This window comes from Chamaea fasciata, unplaced genomic scaffold, assembly GCF_029207755.1.
Source record: "Chamaea fasciata isolate MVZ Bird 193981 ecotype frontalis unplaced genomic scaffold, bChaFas1.0.hap1 SCAF_15, whole genome shotgun sequence".
Lineage (NCBI taxonomy): Eukaryota > Metazoa > Chordata > Aves > Passeriformes > Sylviidae > Chamaea > Chamaea fasciata.
In genome coordinates, this window is record NW_027094100.1 from 17,043,621 (window position 1) to 17,063,393 (window position 19,773).

The 19,773-nt window shown below is 51.7% G+C and overlaps 1 protein-coding gene across 4 annotated transcripts; it reads right to left on the minus strand.

Annotated features, from left to right (window-relative positions):
* Positions 1 to 9,886: 9,886 nt before the first annotated feature.
* LOC136297241 (C-type lectin domain family 2 member B-like) lies at positions 9,887 to 19,249 on the minus strand. 4 transcript variants are annotated; one of them, XM_066197031.1, is made up of 8 exons: positions 18,843 to 19,249; positions 13,517 to 13,626; positions 12,918 to 13,175; positions 11,833 to 12,036; positions 11,363 to 11,458; positions 11,079 to 11,260; positions 10,794 to 10,894; positions 9,887 to 10,703 (listed from the first exon to the last, which is right to left on the minus strand). In XM_066197031.1, the coding sequence occupies exons 4-8, from the start codon at positions 11,966 to 11,968 to the stop codon at positions 10,589 to 10,591; spliced, it is 630 nt and encodes a 209-aa protein (XP_066053128.1). In that variant the 5' UTR covers positions 11,969 to 12,036; positions 12,918 to 13,175; positions 13,517 to 13,626; positions 18,843 to 19,249; the 3' UTR covers positions 9,887 to 10,588. The 4 variants fall into 4 exon arrangements, with proteins under 4 accessions (XP_066053128.1, XP_066053126.1, XP_066053127.1 ...); XM_066197029.1 differs by lacking the exons at positions 12,918 to 13,175; positions 13,517 to 13,626; positions 18,843 to 19,249 and having other exon boundaries at positions 9,887 to 10,478; positions 10,580 to 10,703; positions 11,833 to 12,049; XM_066197030.1 differs by lacking the exons at positions 12,918 to 13,175; positions 13,517 to 13,626; positions 18,843 to 19,249 and having other exon boundaries at positions 11,079 to 11,257; positions 11,833 to 12,049.
* Positions 19,250 to 19,773: the final 524 nt, after the last annotated feature.

The following is a 19,773-nucleotide window of genomic DNA, read 5'->3' on the forward strand; positions in this document are numbered from 1 at the left end:
CCGGTGCTCCCTGGGCTCGGTCAGTGGATCGCGCTCATTGCAAACTTGGACATCTTGCATTGAGATGGCAGATTCGAGCTCTTGCTGACCAACCCTCTGTCAGCTTGGCCATATTTTGCTCTTGGTTTGTGTTTTTTAATGTGAGCTTGTGGCTGGTTTTGGTCGTGAAAAAACACATTTGTGGGACTGACAGCCAAAGAGGGGGTTGTCACTCCAAATCCTCATGCCGTGAGAGAGGATCTTAGCTGCAACAGCGATCCTGGAATGCAGAGTAAGGATTCCTCCACGGAGGAGAGAAACTACCGAGACCTGGAGAGAGCCAGAGTCTGCAGGCAGAGACACGCCCACGAGTCCACAGAGGAATCGGGGAATTAAACCACGGGACCTGGGTTACCACAGAAAGCCGTGTCTGGTGAGTGAAAGAAGTACCCAGATTTGTAGTCGTCAGCGACACATTTATTTTTACTTTAATTATAATTTGGTAATTTGAGACTTTAGTTTGAGAACAAACACCTCAAAAGACTTGTTAAAATAATCTATTTTAAAAAACCAAAACAAGAGCACAAAAACTTATACGGGACTCTTAAGACCGAGTGGAGTGAAGGACAATGTGCAGTCGGGAGAAAAAAGAGAAACTTTGTAACATTAGATGTAGAGAATAAATTGTTCGAAAGTTGATACAAAGTTCCAATGTTATAAGTTAATGAGGATTATGGGCTGTTGGTTGAGTAAGTTGTTGTGTAAATTCCTTTACCGTTGGGTATGGCCCCTCTTCTCCCCTCTCCTTCATGACAGTGAACCACCCGAGACCATGAGGGGGAGGATGACATCACCGGGTATGCGAATGTCAGAATCCCATGGCACCTAGTGGAGAGGGAATCCGTCTTGTGGAGACCCCTAAAAACAACGAGCCATGAGCCACGGCGCAGGGAAAGAGCTGAAAAAACACTTCTAACCAGAGGGGACATCGGACAACATCAAAGTTCTAATCAGGATCCCTCGCCTTTGTCACCCTAAGCAAGTGAGCCAGGAGTGACATGGGGACCCTGAAGCTGAAAGCAGCAGATGTCTTCCTGGAGACTTCTGTGAGAAGGGGAGACCCAGATTTGCCAGATGACAGAGCTGCCGTCCTCCTTCTCCACGCTGTATCGGGAGCAGAAGTGGTGCGCGCACGCTCCACGGGCTCCTTTCCCAGACTGTTCCTAATAAAGCTGAAATCACTAAGGAGCTGGTCTCCTAGTGCTCATCACATTAGAGAGAGAGGAACCCCGCCCTGGAAAAGTCGCAACACACCTCCAAAAACAGTAAGGAAAAACGATGCCAGCAAGATTCTGTAATCCCGAAAAGCAGTCTGCCTCTCCCACTGACCCTAAGAAGCAGAGCAAGACCGATCCGGACAGTTTAAAAACTTCTCCACCACGCGGGAGAAGAAGCCGCCCTGGCCAGGTGGGCTCAGCTCCTGTTCTCTCCGCCCTTCCAATTCCTTCACGTTCCTGTTGTTCTCCTTCTAGTAACAATCGCCAGAAAAGCAAATTCGTAAAGTTGCCGCGAAGAAATTTCTAAACCCGTGCCAATAAAATGATTCCTTTGTAGACAAAGGAGAAGGCACGGGCTCACAGCCATATTGCTCACGGCGTGGATTTTCCCCTTCGGGCGCAAACCACCGAGCCCTGTTTTGCAAGGCAAGCCCACACCGTCACCTCACGGAGTCCCTTCTGTCAGCGGCAGGACACTCCCCTGCCGTGGGCCGCCCTGGTCCCAGACACGGCCCCAGCCACCGCCCTCGGTACGGGGAGACACGCACCCGGCCCGGGTGACCGCGGGATACAGGGACGAGTGGCTCGGGCTCTGCGCCCTTCCCCTTCTCCCCCAGCACGGCGGCAGGAGAAGCGAAGCAGCGCAGAGCTGCCCGAGCCCGAATTACCCGCAGAGAGACCGACAGGAGCGGCCGGGGCTCCGTCCCCGAGCGGCCTCCCGTGCCCGGCGGGCGCCGACCGAGCCGGCAGCGGCGCCGGGCCCTGCGCTGGGCAGACACGGGACAAGGAGCAGCCCCGGGCACAGGAGCCGCGCCCGCTGCCGGCCCCGGCGCCCCAGAGGCGGCGAGAGGCACCGGCGAGACCTCGCCCCAGGCCCGTGCCGGTTCCAGAGGGACAAAGCCGGGCGGCCCCGGGCCCAAAACAGGCAGCGGCGGGACAGGGAGGTCGGGCGGCCCCGGCCCCGGGGGGCGCAGCCAAGATCCCCGCACCGGTCCCGGTTCCAGCGAGGGGCACGGCGAAACACAAGCCAAGGCAACAGTAATCTCTCGATCCTGAGGCTCTCCGGCAGGAAGAAACCAGTTCCACAAGGCCGTGAGACAGAGATGTAGCTTCATTAACACATTAATCACGAAAGCTGCAGCAGAGAAACAACTCTCAGAACAAAAGACATTTACAGAAACAAATGACTATAAAGAAACAACAACCAAGCATGCCCTCTCAGCAGCAGCCAAGATGCAAAATAGACTTTACCCAAGACGACACACATTAAAATCATCACAAGAACTCACCAAGAAAGAAACTCAAAATACCTTAAACCCTAACCTATTCATTTGCAGCTTTAACAGAAAGTCCCACTTTATAAAATAATATTTCATTGAAATTTCAAGAGAAAACCATCTAGTGATTTTGAAATAGGTTTTTCTATTTTGTCAATTATAACTTGCCCAAAAATCTATATAACAAGCTAATTCTAAAAGCTAATTCCTAAATAATTTTTCCTTTACAGGAGATGATTTTGCAAAAATAGTTTGCTTGCCCAGACATCTATTTAAAATACTTACTTTTAAATAGTAAGTATTTTAATTCAAAAGGTTTTTGCAAACTACCCTATAAATTCTAAAAGAAAATTTTCTATTCATTTTCTTAAATATAAGTTATTCAATTCATCTCTGAAATTCATTTAAATTTTTTAAAAATATTTTTATACCACTAAAGAACAAATTTTTTCTATAAATAGCTTAAGAAAATCTAAGAAACCTCACAGCCATATAGCACAATCCAGACACCAAAAAATAAAAATCAGATTTTAAGAGAGTCTAAAAGCCATATCTCAAAACTAACAGCTGTCTGCATGGTTTTTCAAAGTTCATATTTCCTGTTAACGAATTCTTTATATATTACAGGTTTAATAGAAAAAGCAAAGATATCTCTACCCAAGAAAAAGTCTAATCAATTGTAAAATTTACTTTAAAATATTAATCTTTTTCCTTTTTCTCAGCAGCAGGATTGCTTTGTTACACACATATCACACATACCAAATCACATATTGAAAGAACAATACTATAACAAACCTTGTAGAAGTGACAGTCCAAGAGACACTGCCAAGTAATACTGAACAAACTTAAATAAGCCCTGGGTTTTCTAGTCAGGATACATCAGCACTTGTAAAGGGTGTCCCACATATCTCTAAATCAGGCAGGGGCAATCATGCCCAAACTCTCGGAAATTAGCTTTACCATCAACAGCCACAAGGGTTAACCTCTAAAATTTAAACAGTCTATAAATTTAACAAACAGGTGTCACACAATATCAGTAATTTTAAAACCTCAAACAAATACTTCTTTCTAGCCAAAGTCCTTAAGGCAAATTCTGCCTCAGAACATGAGGGGGAAAAGACCAAAAATACAATTAAGACATTTCTTGCAAGCATTTCTCATTCCTAAACTACAGTTCTCAAAATTACACAATTTTTCAACATATTAGACATCAAATTTACTACAAATGAGGCAAATTTTCCCACAAGACCAATCTGCTGTAGAAAAAACATTCCCTAAAAGATAAAAATGGGGGAGCATGTATCAGCAATTGATGGAGAGACAGGAACCCTGATTTGGTTATCAGAATTCGATTTTACTCAGGTTTTCCAAGAGCTTATATACCATTTCAATAAGGTTAATAATTACTACTACAATAATTAGGTTAAAAGACCATACAAGCAACTTATGCATTTTACAACATCTTTCTCGTAGAGGGTTGATTGGATCTCTCCTCTTCCTGTAAGCAAGTTTAATCCCATCTTCTCATAATCGCAAAGTTCTGTTTGTCCCTACCATGGCATCCTGGTTATCAAACTAGCTATGCTAATTAAATCTGTCTTACTCTCTGTCTTGTGTATTCCCACAAGCATGTGCTACTATAGAAAGGTTGAACAAAGCTATATATATATGTTTTTAAATCTCTCATAATCATAAAAATCCAGAACAAAACAACTTTAGAGCCTGTCCTTTATGGCAGGGAGAGAGGTTTTGTTTGTCTCCACAGGTACAGACTCAAAGTAAGTTCCTGCAAAAGAGGTCGAGCTACAACTACAGAAGAAAGAAAGAACAGCAGAGAGCACCTGAAGAGGAACACGGAAGAAGACACGGAGTCACCACAGACCATGTCTCCAAAAAAAAGACTTCTACCCTTTGACACAACCCAGCAATATAGACATTAGAACATTTTCAAAGCAGAGACTGAGTTTTTATAAAGTTTATAGCAGTTAAAGGGTATTCTTTGTACTAAGAAAGTCTTGGAAGTTATTGCTATCATATTAATGTTATTATCTTGTTCTTAAACTATATGTTAAAAAAAAAGAGTTTACAAGTGTCATTAGTCCAAATCCTGTGCAGACAAAAGAATATAGCTAACTGGAAAAAATCTCCCCAAACAAAAAGTAAAATAAAATTCATAAGCAATTAGCGACTAAATTTTAATCTTAAAAAAATAATTGAAATAATTAGTTTAAAAAGAAGAAAGAGTAACAAATTCAAAACTATTATTTATTTATTTATTTATAATTTAATATAATCTAATAATATAATACAATTTATTTATTTATTCCATAAACACTACAGTAAAATTATAAAATCAAATTCTTAATTAATAATAAGTTATTAGCAGAATAATGATTATCAACACAGGTAAACATTTTTTCAAGGAAACTGTTGAACTTTTCTTTTTCTTTTTTTTATTAATAAAGAGAGTGAGATGTTGTAATGCACTTCCACACCCAAATAAATGATTTTATATAAGGAAAACAGTTTCAGTTTACATCTGAACATGTAAGGAAGTTAAACTAGAATTTTCCACAATCTGCTCATTGTAATTGGCCCAGTGCCAGCACAGGAGCACTGATCCAGTTTTGGAATGTACCTAAAGCTTTTGTCAATTTCATTGAGCAAGGAGCGAAATAGCCCAGCAGAGCCATTAAGTACAAAACACACTGCACAGAGGGGCTCAATTGCTGTTTTGGACTGTCTTAGGCAGTGTAAGAGTGTTCGACTTATATTTCTATTTCCAAAAATGTTCATTATTTTTGTTAGCATTAAAACCTTTTGTTTCATAATTAATATCTGAAGAAGTTACCTCACCATTATTAAGCCACTCGGGAAAGTTGCAGGTCAACCTTTAGACTTGATACATCCATGTAGCTTAATCTTTTCCGGCCACATGCAAGATTTAATAACCGACCCTGTTTGTGAATGGCTGTCACATTGGCCAGCTTCCAGTCCTCTGGAACCTCACCAGTCAGCCAGGACTCTTGGGAAATGATGAAGAGCGCCTTCACAAGCTCATCTGCCAGCTCCCTCATCACCCTGGGATGGATCCCATCTGGGCCCAGAGATTTATGAATATCCAAGCAGCTCAGCAGTTCTCTGATTGCCTCCTCCTGGATAACAGGGGGACCATTCTGCTCACTGACACCATCTACCAGCCCAGGAGGACAGTTGTCCTGAGGACAAGCCGTGTTCCCACTGAAGACTGAGGCAAAGAAGGCGTTAAGCACCTCTGCCTTCTCCTCATCTGCAGTCACTAAGTTCCCTCCCACATTCAATAGTGAACAAAAGCTTGTCTGACCCTTCCTTTCACCATTCATGTATTTGTAAAGACATTTTTTTATTATCCTCTACAAAATTTTCCAAATTAAGTTCAAACTGAGCTTTGGCCTCTCTAAGTTTTTCCCTACATAACTCAGCAGCCCCCTTAAATACTTCCTTGAAAACCTGACCCTCCTTCCCAAGATGATACGTCCTCCTTTTATTCCTAAGTTCCTTCAAAACCTTGTTGCCCATCCAGGCTGGACGTTTGCCTCGTTGACTCATCTTTCAGCACACAGGGACAGTCTGTTCCTGTGCCCTCAGGATCTCTGGTTTGAAGCATGCCCACCTTTCCTGGCCTCTTTTGTAAGTTTTCCAGGGCTGCTTCCCAAGGAACTCTCTGAAGAAGTCTCCTAAAGAGGCCAAAGTCTGCCCTGCAGAAGTCGAATGAAAAAGTCTTCATGATGTTCCTCCTGATATCACCAAATATCGAGAACTCGATAATTTCATGATCACTCTGCCCCAGGAGGCCTCCAACCAGCACATCTCCCACCAGCCCATCTCTATTTACAAACCACAAGTCTAACACAGTCCCTGCCCTGGTAGGCTCATTAAAAAAGTGTGCCTCACCCACCCCAAAAACACACCCTGCAGGCCGTGGGCTCCCAGCGGCTCCAGGAGTTCCAAGTGGGCAAAATGGGGCCGAGGGAGAGGAGGCAGGTGGTGCCAGTAGGTGAAATGTCTTTGCTGCGAGCTGGCAGGGAGAGGAGCAGGGAGAAAGTGGTGAAAAGTCAAGGGGAGAGAAAGAGGGACAAGGCGGGAGAGGTGGAAGGCGGCAGGGATGGCCATGGGGCAGGTGGGCATTTTGCTTTCCAGCTGTGTGGGAGGAAAGGGTGAACTGTCAAATCCGTCCAGGAAAAGAGTGGAGAAAGAGCAGGTGGAGAAAGAGCAGGTAGGGGAATCGCCGACAGCTGGGATTCATTTGATCTGCCAGAACTGCAAATGCCCCGAGGGATGGGGCAGGGCCGCGGCGCGTCCCGAAAAACCTGCGCTCACACGCCGGAGAAGCCGGTGAGGAAAAACCGCCGGCACCGGAGCTGCCCGTGCTCTCCTCCTTTCCCGGATCCCTGCGGACGAGCCGGGGCCGCAGCAGCGATGGCTCATCCCGGTCGCTGTCGCTGGGACAGAGGTGGCCGCTCCGTGCCCGGGACACTTGCCGGCCGTGCGGCCCCGGGCTCGGCGCCGCCGCTCGGGCGGGAGGTGTCCGTGCCCGGCTCGGGGCTGGCACGGGAGGGAGCTGAACGTGCCTCGGAGCCCAAAGCGCTGCAGGCGCCCAGTGCGGGCACAAAGCGCCGCATCCTGCCCGCTCCGGGGCCGAGGCTTCTTGGCGCTGCCTTCTGTGCCAGGAGCCGCTTGCGCTTCCCAGGCAGGGAGCCAAAGCGGCCGTGCCCGCGCTCGCTGTCCCCGGGCTCCAAGCCGCCGGGACAACGGGGAATGCGGGGGACAACCGTGAGCAGCCCGGGGCCGCTGCTTCTTTCTTCCCCCTGGGCAGGCGGGCTCCGAGGCGCAGCTGTCCTGTCCCCGCTGCCTCCGGCAGCTCGCAGGTGTTGTCAGCGTTTGTTTCTTTGAAACAGCTCATTTTTAAAAGGTACCACCCCAATTTTGTGAAGTCCATGGCCCATAGGTAGTCATGGGAAAGGCTACATGATATGGGAAGGCCCACAAATGCAGATTCTTCTGGGCAGGCTGCTTTTGTATAAAAGTTACCAAATCATAGGAGTGACTTCTCTCTCTCAAAGACTAAATGAAAACATTGTTTTGTAAGTGGTACTGACCTGTTGTTTTGAGTTTTGCCTCTTTACATTGCTTGTAGAAAATAAACAGTTTGTAGTGGGGGAAAGAGTTGGTTTTAGAAATTAATTTGTGTTGGGTTGTTTTTTCTTTTCTTATTTACTTTACTTAGTGTATGTTAATAAAGTCTATGTGGTTTTGCTTCTAAGTTGAGTCTGCTTTTGCCTTTTTCTCCCAAAGAATCCTATCTCTCAGTTAGCAAAAAATTGGCAAATGTAAAACCATCACACAAAATGGTGCCATGACTCGGATAAGCAAACCTAAACCACAACACAGGTGTGGGGAATCACTGGATGTTTGGAGGATATTACAACGGGAGCTTTGTTGTTACCAGTAGTCATTGTTTTGTTGCTTTGTATTATTTCATGCATTGTGGAGCTGGTGGCTCCCTTGGTGGAGAATGCAGTGGGGAGAGTTTGGCTAGTGCATGAAAAAAGAAGGGGGAATTCTAGCAGTGTATCTATATAACAGGCCATTGTGATGCACCAGCCAAACTGGTTGTGAGTAATATTATCAAACCACCTGCAGTTTTGTTGTAAGAGCTCTCAGGAATTCATCAAGGTTACTGAGAAAACAACAGGATCAAAAATAAGAAGAGAGCCTGAGAAATTGTCTGCAAAAAATGTAGACCCCAGACAGGGGAAGCACAATCTGAGGATGGACACTTGACCAATTGGATGTCCTGAAGGATGTGTGCCTGCCTCATGAAGAAGCAGCTTAGCCAACCCAGGGATGTGTGCCCACATGGACAGTAGACCTAGAATCTATATCTGCCATGTAATGGAAACAATAAACAGCTTCTGTTGGAATCATATTGGTTCTGTTATTCAGTGGTCCATTTCCCCGCTGCACAATGACACTAAACTGGGAGAGTGTGTCGGTCAGCTGGAAGGGAGGAGGGCTCTGCAGAGAGACCTGGAAGGGTTGGATAGATGGGCAGAGTCCAATGGGATGAAGTTTAATAAGTCCAAGCGCTGAGTCCTGCATTTTGGCCACAAGAACCCCCTGCAGTGCTCTGGGCTGGGGATGATGTGTCTGGACAGTGCCCAGGCAGAAAGGGACCTGGGGCACTGATGGACAGCAGGCTGGACATGAGCCAGCAGAGTGCCCTGGTGGCCAAGAACACCAAGGGCACCTGGCCTGGATCAGGAATGGTGTGGCCGGCAGGAGTAGGGAGGTCATTCTTCCCCTGTACTGGGCCCTGGTGAGGCCACACCTTGAGTGCTGTGTCCAGTTCTGGCCCCTCAGTTTACAAAGGACATTGAGACACTTGAGCACATCCAGAGGAGGCAACGAGGCTGGTGAGGGGCTTAGAACACAAACCCTGTGAGGAACGACTGAGTGAGCTGGGGTTGTTTAACCTGTAGGAAAGGAAACTCAGGGGTGACCTTATTACTCTCTACAACTGCCTGAAAGGTGGTTGTAGTCAGGTGGGGATTGGTTTCTCTCCTGGTAGCAGCTGACAGAATGAGAGGACACAGTCTTAAGCTGCACCAAGGGAAGTATAGGTTGGATATTAGGAACAAGAATTTACAGAAGTGGTGATAAAGTACTGGGATGGTCTGCCCAAAGAGGTGGTGGATTCACCATCCTTGGATGTGTTTAAAGAAAGTCTGGATGTGACACTCAGTGCCCATGGTTTAGTTGAGCTGTTAGTGCTGCGTTGGACTCGATGATCTTGGAGGTCTCTTGCACCCCAGTGATTCTTTCATTCTGTCATCCTATGACTGTGGTCAGCCAATCCCTCCACAATTTTAGGGCAGGGAGGACACTAGGGAACCCGGCCCAAGGAACTCAGAAGCCCCCCCCCGACCCACCAGGGCCCCTCTGCCCGCAGCGAGCCCTGAGCTGGGCAACACCTGACTGCGGGGCCCACCTGTGCTGGAGTTGGAGAGGAGAGGAAAGGAGAAGATCCTCCTGTCCCCCCCCCCAAAAAAAATTCTAAAAAGGCCCCACACCAATGAAGCTGGTGAAGAAGCACAGCCCCAGGGAAGCTGCTTCTGGGGGTCTCAGCAGTGAATTCTGGCAGGGATTCTTGGGGTGGGCTGGGCCTGGCCTGGTGCCAGCAAAACCGCTCCGTCCCTCTGCTCCTCCACCTGGGCAGGCAACAGAACACATCAGGAAAGGATCAAAAATCTCAATAAAGGCAGTGAGAGATCTCTCACCCATCATGGGCATAAAAGGTCCAGAGTGGGGAAATTAATTGAATTTATTATCAAACAAATCAGAGCCAGGGAATGAGAAGTATGCCAGATCCTAAAAATGCACCTTCCCCACACTGATGTCTCCTTCCTGGGCTCCACCTGATCCTGGATTCCCTCCCTCCCTACTCCCCACACAGAGGCACAGAGGGATGGGGGTGTTTTGGCTTCAAAGACAGCTCTCTGCCGGAGAAGGTCAGAGCCTCCCTTGCAATGGAAAATGTAAAACCCTTCCCTCCGAATTACCATAATTTTAAAATTAAGGGGCTCTCAGGCAAAGAAATGAGGAGAGGAAGGACAGTTCTTTTCTAGTACGTATAACGAAGCAGACACACGACCCCCAGCGCAGCGCTAACAGCGCACAGAGCACAAACCCAGCCCCGGCCGCTCCCGGCCGCGGGCGCTTTCCCCTTTGGTGCAGTTCCGGGCCCCGCCGGCAGGGGCGCTGGTGGCCCCGATGGAGCCCGGTGTGCAATGAGCGCGATCCACTGAGCCCAGGGAGCACCGGGGGCGGGATGGATCGCGGAGACTTCTCCTCTCGACACCCAGCCCGGCCTCGGCAGGGGGGAGGAACAGGCACTGAGGTGACCCTGAGAGTTAGTGCAAGGCACAGGGGGCAGCTGAGGAAGGACAGCCCTGTGCCATGGGAAGAGGTGAAGCTGGGACTGTCCAGTGTGGAGAAGGTCCTTACTTCAGCCCGTTACAGCGGAGCTTGGGCCTTGCTGCACAGATATGCCAGCTCATTTGAGCAGTTCTGACGCACGAATTCATAGTCAGCCAAGTACACACACTCGGAATCGTCAAGGACAGGAACCCTGCGAGGAGGAGCAGAGCCAGCGCTGGCTCCCAGGGGAACACCTTGTGCCCCTGTCCCCCCGTGCCCTGACCGGCTCCCCGGCACTCACCAGGAGCTGAAGTTGCTGCCGTCCCCCCACTGCAGGCGCTGGCCCCGCCTGCGCAGCCCGAGCCAGTAATCGCCGTTCCCGCGGAGGCGGAAGAGCAAATCCTGCCCGGGAGAGAGGAGTGGGAGCTGCCCCGGCCCCTCGGGGGGACACGTGCCCGGGGCTCCCCCCGCACGCCGGGGCTCCTTCCCTGCCAGGCCCCGGGACAGGGCGGCACCCCCAGCCCGGCCCAGGAGCACCCCCAGGCTCCCCTCAGCCACCCCACACCGCCCGTAGCCCCTCACTCACCATGGCCTCCTCATCCTTGACAATGGCCAGGGAGGCCCCGAGCTCGGAGCACCGTTCCTCACCCTGCTCCCAGGTGCCGTTATCCCTTGAGAAGTAGTAGCAAACCCCATTGTAGCCAACCCAGCCAGAGGGACAGCCCAGAACACACTGGGCAGTGGCAGGTGGAACTGGAAGCTGTGCTGCTGGAGGGGGAAGAGGAGAAGCTCTGAGGATTCCCCTGTGCAGGGAGCAGGGAGCCCGCTCTGCCCCGAGGGGCTGGGCCCAGGCTGCTGCCCCTCCCTTACCTGACTGCACAGCCAAGGCCGTCGCCAAAGCCAGCACCAGCAACACCAGCACGAGCAGCACCAAGGTGACCACGGGATGGGACCTGACCCACTTGCCTGCAGCAGGAAAGAGCTGCTGGCTGCCAGAACCAGAGCCGGCCCTCCAATCTGCTCCCCCAATGCCCAGGGAGCACAGGAGGGAGCCCTCAGCCACTCTGCCCCTCACTCAGCCGGCAGCCAGGGAGCCAAGAGCCTGCGACACAGGCAGGGACACAGGGCTGGGGACAGCCAGGGACAGAGGGGTGGGGACAGGCTGCAGCAGGAGAACTGCACAGCCTTGGGGACAGCTGGGGCTGTTGGTTGCAGCCACTGATGGGGCCGAGCAGAGCACGAGGCCTCTTCCAGACACTGGGAAACAGACACACACCTGCCAACCCTGTCCTTGGGAGGTGACAATGTCTCCTCCTTAGAGGCCACAGCTCTGTACTCACATGGCAATCTTCCTGTTGCTGATTCGTCCTCCTGGGGCTGATTTAAAGGCTCATGGACATGGCAGATTTCACTCTCCTCCAGCTCACAGGTGGCATCTCTCTGACTGGAATAAACAGCACCTTCCTCCCGAGACATCAGGAGTGCTGAAAAAGCCTTTCGGAGGTCGGCCTCGGGAACAGCTTCCCACCTGCGGTGATGGCACACTGAAAGGGACATGGGGAGAGGTCACTGCTGGTCCGGGCCCTGTGGGACACCGAGGCTCAGCGAGGCGCTGCCAGCTCAGTCCCGCCCTGTCCCCGCTCCGCCGACGCTGCGGCAGCACCTGCGGAGACAAGCGCAGCCTCCGGGAGCTCTCCGGTGCCCGCAGCCCCGGCCCCTGTGGCTCTGCAGCCGCTGCAGCCCAGCTCCGTGCCGGGACACGCGGGGACAACGCCTGCGAGCTGCCGGAGGCAGCGGGGACAGGACAGCTGCGGCTCGGAGTCCGCCTGCCCAGGGGGAAGCAAGAAGCAGCGGCCCCGGGCTGCTCACGGTTGTCCCCCGCATTCCCCGTTGTCCCGGCGGCTTGGAGCCCGGGGACACCGAGCGCGGGCACGGCCGCTTTGGCTCCCTGCCTGGGAAGCGCAAGCGGCTCCTGGCCCAGAAGGCAGCGCCAAGAAGCCTCGGCCCCGGAGCGGGCAGGATGCGGCGCTTTGTGCCCGCACTGGGCGCCTGCAGCGCTTTGGGCTCTGAGGCACGTTCAGCTCCCTCCCGTGCCAGCCCCGAGCCGGGCACGGACACCTCCCGCCCGAGCGGCGGCGCCGAGCCCGGGGCCGCACGGCCGGCAAGTGTCCCGGGCACGGAGCGGCCACCTCTGTCCCAGCGACAGCGACCGGGATGAGCCATGGCTGCTGCGGCCCCGGCTCGTCCGCAGGGATCCGGGCAAGGAGGAGAGCGCGGGCAGCCGCTCCCTCCGCCATCTCGGCGCCGGGGGGACACGGGGGAACCCGGCACAGGGACCTCGCCAGAACCGCCCGCTGCCCCTCAGCGCGGCCCCGTCCGCCCGCGGCGAGCCCCGAGCTGGGGCACGACCGACCGCGGGTCCCACCTGTGCCGGAGCCGCCTCCGAGCTCCGGGGGCCCCCTCGCCGGGATCCGGGGGCCGCCGCCGCTGCGGAGTAACAGGAATCGCTCCGCCGGACGCCACCACCACTAAGAGACACAGCGGCAGCGGCCGCGCCAGAATTTGAATTGACCGGGGAGGGAACCGCTTTTTCTCCCTTTTGACCAATCAGGCGCGGGAAAGCAGGCGTAATCCGAGATGTTTCGCGACATGATCCCCCGCGGCCGTCGTCGCTCCGCGGAGCCTTTGAGGTTCGGGCAGATGAAATGAATGCAAATTATCGGCCATATCCACCTCCTATTTCTCCCCTCTTTTCCGGGATGGATTTGACAGTTCACCCTTTCCTCCCACACAGCTGGAAAGCAAAATGCCCGCCTGCCCCATGGCCATCCCCGCCGCCTTGCACCGCTCCAGTCTTGTCCCTCTTCCTCTCCCATTTACTTTACACCACTTTCTCCCTCCTCCTCTCCCTGCCAGCTCGCAGCAAAGACTTTTCATCCACTGGCACCACCTGCCTCCTCTCCCTCGGCCCCATTTTGCCCATTTGGAACTCCTGGAGCCGCCTGCCTGCAGAGCCGGACCTACCATGGGGCCAGGTGATGCTGGAGGGAATTCTGGCAGGGATTCTTGGGGTGGCCTGGGCCAGGCCAGGTGCGCGGTGCCGGCAAAACCTCTCTGCCCCTCTGCTCCTTCCCCTGGGCAGGAAACAGAACACATGAGGAAAGGCTCGAGGATCCAGAAAAGGCCAGGCAGAGATCGCTCACCAGTCACCGCAATAAGAGACACCACTGGGAAGAATGATTTGAATTTATTATCAAACAAATCAGGGCAAGAGAATGAGAGGTAAACTAGCAGGGATGTGTTCCAGCCTAGGAAGCAGGACTTTGTCCCCGGCCTCTGGCAGCTGCCCCAGGGGGATAAAGGATCCCCCGGGCCCCTGAGCAGCGGCTCTGGCCCCCACAATGGGGATGTGTCCAGAGCCCACGCTCCGTCCCGGCCTTGGAGGGGCCAGCGTGGAGCAGGCGCTGAGCTGCTCCATGGAGCTTCCAGCCCCTCTTGGATCCGTCGGGGCGCGGCCCAGGCAGTGCTGGGCGTCCGTCGGCGCTCGGGGCCTGGGGGCGTTTGCAATCCCGACGGATAAATGGAGTCCAGACCGGCAGCGCCAGCACAGCTTTACCGTTCTTCTGCAATTTCTTCAGGAATTCAATCAAGGGTAAACTCCCCTTTGGGGCCATTTTGAAGCCTAGAATCGAGGGAAAAACGGAGGTTCCCTCTGGATTTAGATCCCTAAATGATGCATGAGGAGGGTCTCCCCTCAATTGAAGCCCAAATAAAAGGTGGATGAAGGGGGATTTTTCGTCAATGTAGCCTCCTAAAATGAGGGGACATGCAGTTTCCTCCTCCATTTCCCTCAAGAAAGACAATTCTGAGGGCTTTTGAACATCTTTTTCGTGTTTGAAGGTCTCTTAAAATGGAGGATCCCCCTCGATGGAACTCCTAAAATGGCACAGTAAGAGGTTCCTCTCAAGAGAAGCCCTTTAAAACCAGGGACAGCGGTGCTTGCCCTCAATTTGAAATTTAGATGATGAAAATGGGGCGGTTTCCCTCAATTCAGACCCATGGAACAGCACCACAAAGGTATTCTCCTTCAATTTCAACATGAAAATAATGGAAAGCAGTTGTATCTTCCTTATCAATTTTATCAGCCCCCTGTTTAATAGTAGAAACTTAAATAAAATGCAGTGAGCATTGGCCCAGGCTCTCAGGACTTGCATATCTCTTTTTAAGAAATAGAAAAAAGAATGTTTATCCCAGACCACATAGTTAAAAACTTCATGTTATCTACATATATGTTTAAAAGGAGAAGAGGAAGAGTAAAATACCAATTACTGTGCCAGTGATGCTCCTGTCTTTTCCTGTTCTCTTCTTTCACTTGCAGCACCTCTAAGAAGACTTAAAAAAAAATTGAATTTAAGCAGAAGGAGAAGCAATCTGGCTGCAGCCTTGTGGCCCTCCACTGCCTCAGTTCCAGTAAGAGAGCGCATCCCCTCCACAGTTACAAGCCACATCCCAAAGTACCGAGCACCAGATTTTAGCTTTTTTAAAACTGAAACTGCTGGGGAGGGCCATGCTCCAGGCACATCTGTGGGATTTCATCTGTACAGCTCCCAAAGCTCAACTCGTGTCTTTTCCTCTATTGCTGGGTTTGGCTCATGCATCTCTTGAGAGGATGGCCCTGCACTGCTCAGAGCATGTATTCACCATCAGATAAACAGTTTTTGTCATTGTGGATCTATCCTAAATGGACCATTTCCCAAAGTAATTAGAGTGCCTTAATTCCACTTAACATGGCTTTTAAAGAAAGCTGGTTTAATACATTCCATTTCTAAACAACTAGCACACAACTCCTTCACTCCCTGCCACTGTTATTCTTTGACTCTTGGAGTAACGCTTTAAAAGAGCACAGTGTTGGGGGGTTATGTTTGTTCCTTCTTTCTCTAAAGAACTTTTTCCCCATAAGTCATCAAGAAGACCAAGTGTTGCATACTTGAGAGTACTTAACCGAAACAAAGAGGTGGACAAAGTTAGAAGGGAGAGATAATGCAGGTAAAAGAGCTTGAGGCAGCTGCGGGCTTTTCTTTTTCCGGCGTTCGGGGAGGGAGAGAACGGCTGTTGCTGGCTGGAGGAGTTTCACTGTGGCCAAAGGGATCCAGTCCTGGGAAATCTACTATCACCAGTTCAGCCTGAATCCTGAGTTTTCCCTGCCACCTGCGGGAGCTGGTCCAGGCCCTGCCTCGCCTTCGGCGCTGCTCCTCTTGCTGCAGCGTGACCCTGCACCCCCTGCGCTGCCGGGACATCCTGCCCCTGCCTGCCGGGACACCCTGCCATCCCAGCTACCAGCCCGGGACTTTTCCACTGTTTCAGCTTGGTGCTCTGAGGATCCTGCAGGGACACCGAAACCAAACTGCCCTGGGTTTTGTGAAACAAAGCCCTCAAGGTTCTCGGTACTGTTGTCGTTTGTCATTAATGCTGTAGTTGTTTGGTGGGGTTTTTTTTGGTGTTTGTTTGCTTTGTAATACATACTAGTAAAGAACTGCTATTCCTATTTCCCAAATCTTTGCCTAAGAGCCTCTGATTGTAAATTTATAATTGAAAAAAGAAAAAAAAGGGGGTGGAAGGGGGGGTTTTTACACTCTCCATTCCAAAGGAAACTCCAGTTTGTTTTTTTTTTTTAATTACCCGGCAGATACCTGTCTTCCCAAACCAAGACACACAGAGCTTGTTAAGCACACACAACTCAATCAAAAATAGAAAACAATAATATGATGTAATGGTTTCACTTTCGCTAAATTCTAGTGGTTTGAGTGTTTAGTCTTTTTTTCTTTCTGTGAGATAGGATTAAGAGAAAGCAAAGCAGGCTCAAACTTAAAGGTATAAAGATAGATTTATTAACATGCACTAAAAGAAGAAAATGAGAATCAAAATGGAACTTTCAAAACACTCCTCCTCCCCTCACAAGTGTTCATTTCTCACAAATAACATAAAGAGACAGAACCTGTGATTTTTAGTCAGTATCACAGTTTAAAAACAATCTTTTATCTGTTCTTTCGGGGAAGAGTATCTCTGAAATTCTATGGAGTGTCTTTACTGACAACGTAGAACAGTTTGCTTGTGGGTCTTAACTTTTACAGAAACAGCTGCCTGGGAACTTGCCTTTGTGAAGTCCCTCCCATTAGCAGCTTTCCCAACACTGCATATGAGTTCTGTCTGCTTATTTTAGGGTACTGTTTAAGGATGCTTCCTCTACTATGAAACAAAGGTTTTCTCCTTCTATTTCTAAAAATCTCCTTTATCTCTAGAAACAAAAGCTTCCCTTTTCCCTAAGAGCAAAAGGCTTCACATCACTTTCTCTCTATCTTCCTCTGTCAAAGTTCTCCATTAAATCTCAGCTGTATCAGTCTATGACTTTGACTAGAGCTCTGCATCCCCCTAAACAGCATTCATATGTTACAGAGAAAGTTAGTCTATTCTCTATGGATTCAAAAGAGAAATCCAGCCAAACCAGGCAACTCCTCACTCTTTTGTCTCACTTAGGACTTAACTCTCTCTCTTCACTGACTTCTATCTCATGCTGTGTCTTCTCTACGTTCACTTTGTCCCTTTTGTCTCACTCAGAGAAGAGTTAAGGCTTTAGAAGTTTCATTAGTGTAAGGAAAAAGTTAATATCTTGCCCAAGTCTACAAAAGGCATAATGATTCTCCCTGGCCGCCGGTGAGCAGAGGTAGTAGAGTCACCCCTCTCCAGGCCAGACCAGAGTCTTTGGGTTCTGGCTGCTGCAGGGCCACTGGCCCGGCTGCAGAGCCGCCCTTGATCCCAGCTGCATGATCTCTGGAGCAGGCTGGGCTTTCCTCATCCGCTTTTCCTTCCTCTGCCCAGGAGTCACCAAAGGGGGAGGGGAACTCCGCTTCCGCAGCTCAGTGACAGTCTCTCTCAACCGCTGGAAACCTAATCCAGGCTGGGAAGGGGGAATATTCTCCTCTCCTCCCCCGGCCCAGGAGCCACCGGTCCCAGCAGCTTCCCGGGAAAAGCCTGGCCCAGGCAGGGGCTGGCCGGGCCTGGCCCCCCGGGAGCCGGGGCAGCTTGCCTCTTCCAAAGCAGAGAAGGAAAAAGGGCAGTTTCCAGAGATCCCCCAATATTTAACCCTGTATGTGTTGGCAGAGACCTATCACTTTCTAATTAGTCAATCAAGCTATCCACTTCAAAGCCAGTCACTAATTAGGTTTCTTTCTCTAACTTCCGAAAAAATCACATTCTTACCAAACCACTACACATGGGCAGAGCCTGACTTTAAAACCTGAATTAAAGAGCAGTTATATTGCCAATGGACAAGATTAGAAAGGCTTCCTTAGCAGCTGTTGAGACTACAAAGTAAGGGAGCATGGAGTGGGGGAAAGAAAGGGGAAACCTTCATTTGCACAGTGGGTTTTTAACCATCGTGGTCACATCTCAAGGACTTGTAGAAACCATTCTAATCTCAAGAAAGGAAAAGCTTCCTGGATATTTTTCATTCCAGCAAGAGCCTAAGGAAGGCCTCAGCAGCAGGAGACTGGGATAACTGCAAGGCTGGTTCCTTGAGCAAAGGGAGCAGAGTGTACTCCTCAAAGCCAGACCTTCACCCACAGCACCCAGAAGGCAAAAAAACAAGGATACAACAAAGCCTTAAGTGGGGAACAGGTGATCAACGTGTTTATAAGGAAAGAACAAGGTCTGGGAAATAGCACGTGGAATGTGAGAGAGGAAGGAAATGGGGAGACCGCTGAGGCCTCTGCAAATTGGAAAGGAAAAGCAAATAGAACAGAAGGGAGGAGGAAGGAGGAGGAAAAAAAAGGCTGAGACTAAATTCTAACACAGCGGGCGGAGCCGCTTTGGCTCTCTGCTTGGGAAGCGCAAGCGGCTCCTGGCACAGAAGGCAGCGCCAAGAAGCCTCGGCCCCGGAGCGGGCAGGATGCGGCGCTTTGTGCCCGCACTGGGCGCCTGCAGCGCTTTGGGCTCTGAGGCACGTTCAGCTGCCTCCCGTGCCAGCCCCGAGCCGGGCACGGACACCTCCCGCCCGAGCGGCGGCGCCGAGCCCGGGGCCGCACGGCCGGCAAGTGTCCCGGGCACGGAGCGGCCACCTCTGTCCCAGCGACAGCGACCGGGATGAGCCATGGCTGCTGCGGCCCCGGCTCGTCCGCAGGGATCCGGGCAAGGAGGAGAGCGCGGGCAGCCGCTCCCTCCGCCATCTCGGCGCCGGGGGGACACGGGGGAACCCGGCACAGGGACCTCGCCAGAACCGCCCGCTGCCCCTCAGCGGGGCCCCCTCCGCCCGCGGCGAGCCCCGAGCTGGGGCACGACCGACCCCGGGTCCCACCTGTGCCGGAGCCGCCTCCGAGCTCCGGGGGCCGCCGCCGCCGCTCGGGTGTTACACGGAAGGCGCCGCCGCCGCTCCGGTGTTACACGGAAGGCGCCGCCGCCGCCGCCGTTCACGTCCCTGCCCGGCACGGCGGGAGCGGCCGCTGCCGCCAGAGTTTCAAGTCCACATGGGGGCGGAGCGCCTTTTTCGAAAGGTGACCAATGAGCGCGCGGGAAAGCAGCGAGGGGCGGGGCTTGTCCCGCGGCCCGGCGGTACCGACGGGCGCGATCTGCACCAGCGTCGCCACGTGATTGGGACTTGAATCACGTGTCTTCAGCAGGAAAGAGCTGCTGGATGCGAGAGTCACAGCCGGCCCTCCAATCTGCTCCCCCAATGCCTAGGGAGCACAGGAGGGAGCCCTCAGCCACTCTGCCCCTCACTCAGCTGGCAGCCAGGGAGCCAAGAGCCTGCGACACAGGCAGGGACACAGGGCTGGCGACAGCCAGGGACACAGGGGTGGGGACAGGCTGCAGCAGGAGAACTGCACAGCCTTGGGGACAGCTGGGGCTGTTGTTTGCAGCCACTGATGGGGCCGAGCAGAGCACGAGGCCTCTTCTAGACACTGGGAAACAGCCACACACCTGCCAGCACCGTCCATGGCAGGTGACGCTGTGCTCACTCGGGAATCTTCTGAGTATTTTCCCGGTTGCTGATTCGTCCTCCGGAAGGTCCTTCACAAGCCCATGAAGGCAGCAGAATTCACTGTCCTCCATCCCACAGGCGGCATCTCTCTGCTTGGAACAAACAGCCCCTTGCTCCCAAGACAGCAGGATTGCTGAAAAAGCCTTTTAGAGATCGGCCTCGGGAACAGCTTCACACCTGCGATGCTGGGTTGCGTATCTCCCCCAAAGAAAGGGAAAAACTGTGCCAGCTTGTCCTGAATGCCGTG